The 10678-nt window shown below is 30.0% G+C and overlaps 1 protein-coding gene across 1 annotated transcript; it reads left to right on the forward strand.

The window, feature by feature from the left end:
• Positions 1–1939: 1939 nt before the first annotated feature.
• On the forward strand, positions 1940–4482 carry LOC105127090 (probable indole-3-pyruvate monooxygenase YUCCA4). Its single transcript, XM_011028208.1, is given in 5 exon segments — positions 1940–3041; positions 3173–3421; positions 3539–3661; positions 4017–4175; positions 4178–4482. Coding segments are annotated over 5 exon segments (1251 nt in total). The 5' UTR covers positions 1940–2396; the 3' UTR covers positions 4253–4482.
• Positions 4483–10678: the final 6196 nt, after the last annotated feature.

A 10678-nucleotide genomic window follows, 5' to 3' on the forward strand; every position in this document is an offset into this window, starting at 1 on the left:
TTATCGACCTTTTTTCTTAATAGCATTTATGCCCCGAGTTACATTTTTTAAAAACAAAAATTAAAACACTACATAAAATTACAATTTTTTTTAATTTCATCTCTTTTTATTTTTTTTATTTTTCAAATTTGGTTTTCATTCTTTTTATTGCTATTTGTTTTGTTTATGATCATTTTTTAAAAAATTACAATTTCATCCTCCATGATTGTTTTTCTATCAAATTTGATCTCCATTCATTTTATTGCTATTTTTTTTTGCAAATTTTTTATTTTTTTTATTTGATTTTTTTTCTATTATGTTATCTCAATTTTATTCTGATCATTGTAAAGTTTATAAGTAACTCAGTTTAATATTTTCTTCTTAATTATTTTAGTTTTGTTTTTTAACATTAAGCTTTTTATAATACGAATATATTCTTGTCATTCTTTTTTATTTTATTTATCTATTTATATATTTTTATTTACATTATTTAAATGGCCAATTAATCCAATAACTCACATCTCAAAAGAAATTCTTTAATATTTTTTTTTACATTAAAAAAAATTAACCTATCCGCGTTGAAATAGCAACCACAAATATAGTTAGATACTAAGTGCATTTAAAAGCTCTTTCAGAAGTAGGTGGTCACCGATCACTCACAAGAAGATGCCACTTGGCACTATTTGTAATAAGGTCCAGGATCAGACGGCTGTTGACTTAGAGAAAACAAATGTTTCCAATCCCCCAGCAATTCATAAAATGTTTACTTGCATAGTATCACCCACGTGGCCCAAGGACGAGCCTTCATGAAACAAAACCATTCCCGCGCTCCGCCGACGCTCATCAAAGCGCGTGCATGACTCTCGATTTGATCATTAAATCTCCAGAGCTCTGGATTTCTTTTGATGATCCATGGGAAGGTTCCTCTTGTCCAAGAAATGTGATCATTTTCTCCTCTTTTTTTTTTTTTTGAAGGTTAAAGGATTTGTCATGAATAATAACTATTTATACCTATAAATAAAAAATAACTTTAATATTCATATTATTATCTCAATTTTATATATAATTTATTAAAAATAAAATATAAAATCAATACAGAAACTTTATTTAAACTAAACCAACCAAAAATAAATGTATAACATTAATTTATTTTTATCTCTTATATAATCCACTGTTCATCAAAAGCCAAGATTAAAATGATCATTATTAGAAAATTAATGTATTAATTACATAATTCCAAATATCATTTTTTTTTAATTTGGAAATTCAAACTTAACTATAATAATATCTCAAAAAATGAAATGAAATAAAAGTCATTAACTCTAATCCATTACTTTAATTGAGTTTCTCAGGCAAAATATCTATATATTGCATACGTAAATTGATTTTTGAAGATATATTTAGCTAATTTTGGATTAATTTATAACATCATTAAGATGGTGTTTGTTTTTTAGGTTAAATAATGTTTAAAAAAAAAAACATGTTTTTAAATTGTTTTGATATGTTAATATTAAAAATAAATTTTTAAAAAAATTATTATATTAATATATTTACAAGCAAAAAATACTTAAAAATTATGTTATTATAAAAAATATCAAACAAAACATGTCTAATTGTGAAAAAATAGCAAAATAAAAATAGCATAAATAATAATATTTCATGGTGTGATGAACATGCTCTTCCAATCCTCCGTGGATGCAAGATTAAGTAGAAGTTTTCAGGATTTGCGTGTTGTTTTAGTGCAAGCCTGCGAAGAACAAACCACTAGCCATTTCATATGGCTCGGAGCGTGTTCCCAAGCATTGAAGCGTATTCCCAAGCATTGAAAGATGAGAGTGGAGAAGTGGCTATGAACTGATGAAGTGAAGAAGTAGCAGTAGCAGATGTTCAAAAAAACAAGAAGGGAAAATGAGGATATTGAAATAATATTATTAATTAAAGAAAGGTGTCAAGTAAAAGATTAATAAAAGCTATTTATATCTCATGTTGTGATGGCCTCCTGCTACCACTCCTACACCCTTCCTTCAAGAAAAACATCTGCAGAAAGCTGAGAAGAAGAGCCTTGAGAAAGAGAACTAAATCCTTTCCTTAACCATCACGCCTTCATAACTCCATTCCTCTCTCTGTCTCTGCTGATATTATTAACTCTCTCCCTCTTCCCTATAGTTTTCTCTGTCCAACTCTCACTTCTCATTAAAAAAACCTCTGCTTTCTAATTTCTATTCTGTGTACTGGAACCCCCAGTCTCACTCACACTGTCCTCTGATTGATTCTCTCCTCATTCACTCTTTTCTTATCAAACCTCACTAAAGAACCCTTTTTCTCTCTTTAAATTCCCGTTCAGCGAGAGGGTAGAAAACAGAGCAAAAACAGAGTCATTCTTTCCTTCCTTCTCGTTTTTTCTTGGGATTTCCAACATGGCTTCTGGTAAAGAACAAGAGCAACAAGGGTTTAAACAAGCAAGGTGTGTTAAGGTTCATGGACCTATCATTGTAGGTGCAGGACCATCTGGCTTAGCCGCTGCTGCCTGCCTTTCTCAACAAGGAGTCCCTTCTCTAATTCTTGAAAAAAGTGACTGCATAGCTTCTCTTTGGCAACAAAGAACCTATGACCGCTTAAAACTTCACCTTCCTAAACAGTTCTGTGAACTCCCGCTTCTTGGTTTCCCTGCTAATTTCCCCAAGTACCCTAACAAGAGCCAATTCATTTCTTACATGGAGTCTTATGCTTCTCATTTCAATATCCATCCTAAATTCAACCAGGCTGTAAAAAAGGCAGAATATGACCGCGCTAAAGGGATTTGGAGGGTGCAAACTGAACACCTTGAGTACCATTCTAGATGGCTTATTGCTGCTACTGGTGAGAATGCTGAGCCTGTAATACCTGAAATAGCTGGTTGTGACAAGTTTAAAGGTACTATTCTACATACAAGTGAGTACAATTCTGGTTCTAAGTTCAAGAACCAAAGGATCTTGGTTATTGGGTGTGGGAATTCAGGGATGGAAGTTAGCTTAGACCTCTGTAGACACAATGCGATCCCTCATATGGTTGTAAGAAATACAGTAAGCAATCCAATCCTATTTTCCCGAAGAAACTAATGTTTTTCTAGATTAAGATTTTGGTTGTTGAAATTGTTTTTACCATTCGATATGCTTAGTTTTTTTATTATCCGTGCCTTATTTTGTTGATGCAGGTGCATGTTCTTCCTAGAGAGATGTTTGGCATGTCAACATTCGGAGTAGCCATGGCACTTCTAAAGTGGTTCCCCTTGAGATTAGTGGACAAATTGCTACTTCTAGTAGCCAATCTCACCTTGGGCAACACAGACCAATTAGGCCTGAAACGACCAAAAACAGGCCCAATTGAGCTAAAGAATGTCACAGGAAAAACACCAGTGTTGGATGTCGGTGCATTGTCACAGATTAAGTCTGGCAAAATCAAGGTAAATCAAGCACTTCTAGACAAACCCTTAATTTTTTTTATTCACCTTTTCTGTGCATGTATGCTACTACTCTCTGCAATACCTTCTGGCCAGCAGCTAATGTTGCTAGGGTTTCAGGTGGTGGAAGGTGTGAAGGAGATAACAAAAAATGGAGTCAAATTTATGGATGGACAAGAAAAGGAGTTTGAGTCTATAATCTTAGCAACTGGGTATAAAAGCAATGTCCCTACTTGGCTCAAGGTAAGCGTCATATCTATGAAGTTTTTAGATTTAGTTCTATCTTATTATGAATCATCTATCCCTTTCTGCCTTGGACACATGCACAGAGGGCAGACATCTACAAATCCCTTCTTTTCTCCATGCAAAAAAGAATAAATCAGTTAGGCTCTGCTTGAAGTTATTATACCTTTTTTAACATACCCACAATAAAAATTGCAGTTTTCTCTGTGGGGTTTTATGTTATGTTGCTGTCATGACATAATGTTATTCGTTTTGCAAAATAAACCTAAAAAACTGTCCTTTCTATTAAAACCCGGCTCGCCTACTTGATTCTTGGAAGTAACCCAATATTTTTTTTCCGCCATGGCTAATGCAGGGATGTGATTTCTTCACAAAAGATGGCATGCCCAAAACCCCCTTTCCTAAGGGCTGGAAAGGAGAAAATGGACTTTACGCGGTTGGCTTCACAAGAAGAGGCCTGTTGGGAACAGCCTCGGATGCAGTAAAAATTGCTCATGACATAGCTGGTGAATGGAAAAGAGAGCCAAGGAAAGTATTAGATCTTGTAATTCCCATCTTATCATACACTTAGATCATGATGGGGCCAAATAATATGAGAAAAGAGAGAAAATTCGGGGTAAACTTTCATAGATTAAGTTTTTAGGTGATTAATTACTTGTTCACCAGGGAGGACTAGTTTTCATTTTTTTTCCTTTTTTTTCTCTCTTCTTTCTTGTAAATGCACCAATTTTGTATGGGAGGTTCATCTCCACTCCTCTTGTATCTTCCTAGACCTTGTACAAAATAACGTCCAGAGTAGAATTTAACTTGAATTCCCAAAATTTAACATTTTTTTTTTTTTTTTTGTGGCTATTTGTTTTGTGATATTATGTTTTATTATTTATCGTATTTAACTTAACTGTAATTAAAAGTGTTCATTGATTCTTTGGTTAAATTTACTTTGATTTATTCCTAGTTGCACGAGCATTTACATCTAGCTAGGTTTTTTGTTTAAAAGAAAACTACGGCCTGCAGCATCAAAGTGTTCATTAATTCTTTGGTCAAATTTACCTTCTTGCTCACACTGCCAGCAGCTTTCATAAAAGCATCATCAGTTGAGGTCCTCCAAACGAGATCCCTATCGGCAGAAGCCAAAACATTCAGTAGATAGGAACAATCAATTCTAAAATCTAGTGTTTTCGCCCTGTATTCATTAATGTGTCCGAGAAGCATGCAAGACACTTTACATGAATCCAATGTCTGTAAATAGTATGATAGCCCTCTTAGTGTCGTATACCTCAAAAATCAAATACTGCATATAAATCTTCGCCAAATTCATCTAGGTCGTGTCTTGTTAATGTCTTAATATATATATATATATATATATATATATATATAAGACAAGAATATATTTAGCTGGAAAGATAGAGACAATAAATTTATCTCTTTGATAATTTCAAAGTGGATTTCTGTAATTTTATAATAAGAAATACAAGAAATATGACTCTTCCTTTACGAGATCATAACCAAACACTATTCTAATGAGAAAGATTCGTTCCTTTAGATTCTTGTGAAAAGTTCATTTCGAAAAGATTACTAGTTAAGTTTAAACCTTCTATATATGATCATAAACCCACAATGTGGAGATTTTTGTGAAGCATTTTTTTTAGATTAACGTGAGTGTCTGGGTTAGTTTACGCGCATCACGACTAGAGCATTCTTGTTGCTCTCGAAACTGGATATTGTCACATTTTTATTTTTGTGAAGCAAAATACCTAATTCCTTAGTAATTCCAGCCATCGCATGTAAAGTGTGGTCACAATGTATGAGAAATAGAAGATTTATGTTCACTCTCACCCTGAATTTCTATATTAAGAACGTCTTTTGCAAAAAGTGTTCCAACTCCTATAGGTTTAGGTTTTTTTTGTTCTTGGCAAGTTCTTCAATATTGTCCTTTGGACGTTAAGTGTAAGCTTTGAACTTTGCATTGCCACATCTTTGTCTTTTGCCTAAAATTAGCTTTGTTTCAGACCTTTCATGCGTCAACTTTTGGTCCTTGCCCTGCCAGAGGTTGTTTGCCTCCCTCGCTATGTAAACCGCAAGCTGCATCGTTAATACAATTTATACAGGACACTCGTCACCATATGATTAGCTGAAGAGCCTTGATTCAATATTTTTACACCTTATAGCGTCTTTAGGTAACTTTTATAATTTTAATTTTAAAAAAGTTATTTTATAAAATGTATTTTTGATTAAGATTGATTTAGTATTTATATATGTTTTATTAAAATTGTAATTAAAATTAAAGTTTAATAAAAAATAGTTTAATATAATTGATTAATTAAGAATGTTTTTCAAATTGAATTTATAAAATAACTAGAAAGATATATATTAATATTAATGATTTTTAATTTAAATATTATAAATTTAACTACTATTATTATATGATAATAAATAATATTTTATATAAAATATTTTTCATTAAATTATCTATAATTCCATTACGTACAAAATTCATTTGACAAAAGGTGTAGTTTTCATGGTTTACTACAATAACATCAAGTAAAATATCATCGAGAATCAAATTGGAATTATAATCAAATTCTACAAATATTATTTTATTAATTTATATAGTATTATTAAATAATATTAAATATTAATTTTTTAAATAAAAATTAATTTTTTTAACCGGATGAAATCCAATCTAATACATTTATGTTTATGTTTGAATCAAACTGAGTCCAGTAATAAATAATTGACTCATTTTTTACTATTTACGTGAGTAGTTGAAAGTAGTTGAGAATAGATTAATTCATGCTCGCTATCAAGAGTGCAGAAGAAAGGGGGAAGTAGCTTACAGCTGTTTTTTATATACATAAATTATACTGAGTCCTGCAAATAATAAAATAAGTTTAAACATTAAAATATGTTGTTTAAATGATTTGTTTTATAAATAAAAACTACAGCATAAACAAATATCCTCTTAACTTTTTACCCAGTGGGATATTGAATGAAAAATGTGTACTTGCATAGAGCTGATGCATCTCTCCCATTTGGAAAATAATTTGCAATTGGAAATGTCTCCCTGCGGTTGTGTAATTATGAGATGGTAATTTACTTAAAGAAAAACTTGCCCTATATTTTTCTGAGTTGAATGCTAATATTGTATGTTAATTCATATGAGCGACTGCTAAATAGAGTAATTGTGTTGGTGTTTCAACTGAACTTGTCAACCTAATTTAGCTTTGCTGGTGCTAGTTTAAAAAGATATGTGTCGAGATGTACTTATTATGGCTTGCTTAAGCCATTATTGAGTTTATTATTTCCAATGAAGATGCTGATGGAATAAAAAACTCCAACAAGCAAGTTTCTGAATAAAAAAAAAAAAAAAACGCTAATTACATTATGAAATAATGACAAAATCTTTATTATGTGCTGATGGAATATTTCCTTGTTATTTTTTAAATTTTTTAGTGGTGGTGCCCAATATTCCAAAAAATCTCATTTATGTTATTCTTTTTTATGAAATAAAAAAATTATATTTTTTTTAGAAAAAATTAATGATAAATACTAATGGATATTGGATATGAACAAGAGGTTCAGTTGGCAAATGTTGGATTAGGACCTGAATTGATAAAAAAAAAAAAAAGAGCTTAATTTATACTAGCATGGAAAGTGATAAGTGAAGCTTTATGTTAGGGTTGAGGGGAAAAAATAGATCAAACAAAGAAAAAAAAATTGAGAATACCAAACAAAACAAACCTTTAAAAAGACCGATTAAAAAATTAAAATAATAAGTCTTGTTTAGTTTTGATTTAAGGTTTATAAAATTAATTAAACTAAACCAAATCAAATCCATAAAAGTAAATAGAAAATATATTACTGATAATATAGTTTCATAAAAATGAATATAAAAGATGTCCTATGTTTTAAAAAGCTTGTTTTTCATAATGACAATATACTCTTTTTTTTCTTTTCTATCCCAAACCCTTAAAATTTGCATCATTTGTTAAAAAATGAAGTTTATATTGTTCCTAGTATATAAAATACAACAGGTCCAGTGCTTTGGATATGTTTTACTTGCAACAAAATTTTATGATTAAATTTATATATGTTGTTTGGATAAATTTATATCTTTTTTTTTTGTTATGATTACATTTATATATATTATTAAGAACTTGTAATTATCTTATCTATTTTATAAATTTTAATTTTTTTATTCTATAAAATCAACTAGATTTGGCCATAAAAACCTCAAAAAAACTCATTAAAAACTACTAGGTTTTGCCTTTTTTCTTTTAAAAAAACAAATCAAACCAAACCAAATAAAAAATAATCACACCTAATTGATGTTCTCATTTTATCAAGCAAAACAAAAGCATTTTTGTTTTTTTGAAGTGTGTTGCACATGTAGTTATATCATAAGGATTTTTTTTAATTAATTAATGTTTGAGAATATGATAACAGTTGATTTTTAAAGTGTCTTTTACTTGAAAATATATTAAAATAATATTTTTTTTATTTTTAAATATATTTTTGACATCAACAATAAAAAAATCTAAAAACACCAAAATAAAATTAATTTAAAGCAATAAAAATTTAGATTTTTTAAAAAAGCACGATTCAACCACAAAAACAAATGGTATCTAATCTCGACTCTAGCCAATTCTTTTCTTATGGCTATCCAATCCTTTAATTTGATAGTATATTAACTTGCATTGTTTTTTTTAATAATTTCATTAATGTATAAGCTAGTTCAAAAATATTTATAATTATGACTAATAAAAAAACAAAAAAAAAACATTTTGTGTTATGATGTTCTTTGAATTTAGTTACATAAAATGTCATGGGCTATTATATAATTAACATATGATCAAGTTTCATATGTTGATATTAGATGATTGATAAACATATATTTAACGGGCTTAAAAAAACCCTCGAATGCCTAAAAACACATGGTCTCAAGCAATGTGCTCGGGCCATTCTAAAAGGATCAACATTGGAAGAAGCCTGACCTCATGGGCTTAACCTTGGAAAGAGTCCAATCTCATGTGCTCAACTATATTTTGAATCCTACTCTCTTTATACCCTTAGGTATATAAAAACCTTTTAAGGTCCTATCATATTTTTATCAACATTAATATTTGTAAGGGATAATGTATCAAAGTCATCTAGGATCTACTATATTTTTATTAACATTAATATTTATGTAAGGTATATTTATCCTTCATTAAGGTATATATCAAAGATATTTTCTTTTATTAAAACTATTAGGATAAAATTATATTTTAACCCCTCTTTTTTGTAAAGAGATAAGACTCATGAACTATAAATATATTATGAGTCATTCATAAAACAGGTTCACAATCTTTATTCTTTATTGTATACATATTTTTAGAGCATCTCTTTAAAATATCATTGTATTTTCTCTCAAAAAGATATTTAAACAATGAAGAATCTTTAAAGCCACCAATAAAGACCTTTTATATGTATCATCTACTGACCATCTTGGCCTACTAGGCACTAAACACTAGCTACCTTAGATAGGAAGAATGAATGAGATTACTAGGACCTAAAGATTAATTGATTATTCAACGCATAAGCCTTATTCTTAAACTATTTGGATTTTTTAGAACATCATAATTGCCATTATATGTGGAAAGTTGATCAAAAAGTCATCAATTTTTTCTAATAGCATTCCAAGTCATTTTATGACACGCAACCATGATACACATAAGCTAGAACACTTTATGGATCTACCCATTATCACGAGCACATATTCCCATTCGAACTTCCAATAGCTCATTAACCAAGTACAACCCCTCACCTAAGTTGAGATGGCCACTTAAAGGAAAAATCAGGTTTTACCATCTCTGCAAGTCTTGATACCTACGACAACACTATCTTTGAAACGGATTGATCAAGGGTCTTCCAAGTGCAATAACACCACTTTTCAAGTGATGGATCAAAAGGCTCCCTAGAGCTTAACAATTCACATCATGATATATTATCCTTGATAAAAAGTAAGTTTATTTTTAAATTAAAATAATTGTCCCTCTGACATACATTTTCTATCTACAAATCTTTAAGGGGGGCTTCTAGACTCCTCCATAATTTCATTGGAAAAGGTTCTTTCTAGTGCGATTGCATAATCTTCTTAGAAAAGATTCTCCCTAATACGGTAGCTTCATCCTCCATGACAACTATAGATAGTCAACCACAACAAAGCAACAACACCCCCATTCTATGGAAAAATATATACCAATAAGTCTAATTGGGTTTGACCATTTCGCCCCCTTAAAAGTTTTCTAAATATGGGCTTCGATGGGGATCTGTTCCCTCAACCTTTTAGAATATTTTCTAAGTATAACATAACCCTTCTTGGGTTCTATTTTGTCTTTTAGAAAAATTTCTAAATATAGATATCGATATGGGTTCATCCCCTCCACCTCTTGAAAAGTTTCTAAATATAGACATTGAGATGATTCGTTCCTCTTTGCCTTTAAAAATATTTTCTAACTATAAGCTCACTCTACTTAGGTTTCACTCCACCTTTTAGAATTTTTAAAGTATGGGTGTCAATAAGGATTCATTTCCCTTAGCCTCTTTAAATATTTTCTAAATATAGGCTCATTCTTCTTGGGTTTTGTCATAACACAATTCTGGGTTATTCCCCAAAATTTATTTTTTTGCAAGATAAAGATAAAAAATAATAATAAAGGTTGGCAGCATGGAGAAAGTAGGCTAGGAAATAAAGTTGCAATTTTTGGAGGAAATTTAAGACCTAATTGTGCCCCATTATGCCTAAAAATGAAAAAAAATACAAATTCAAGGTTAAATTAAATGATTATTGGATAAATTTGCATAAAAATTGAGTTCAATAACATAATTAAATTTTAAATAGGCCAATTTGATTTAATCATGGGCCAAATCAAATTTTAATTATGTTTAAGAATTAATTTGGGTCTAATTAAAGGATTTAATTAAGTGCAAGGACTTAATTATACTTTAAATGGGTCAAATTAATTTTATTTAGGG

Source organism: Populus euphratica, unplaced genomic scaffold (genome assembly GCF_000495115.2).
Source record: "Populus euphratica unplaced genomic scaffold, PopEup_1.0 scaffold50.1, whole genome shotgun sequence".
Classification (NCBI taxonomy): domain Eukaryota; kingdom Viridiplantae; phylum Streptophyta; class Magnoliopsida; order Malpighiales; family Salicaceae; genus Populus; species Populus euphratica.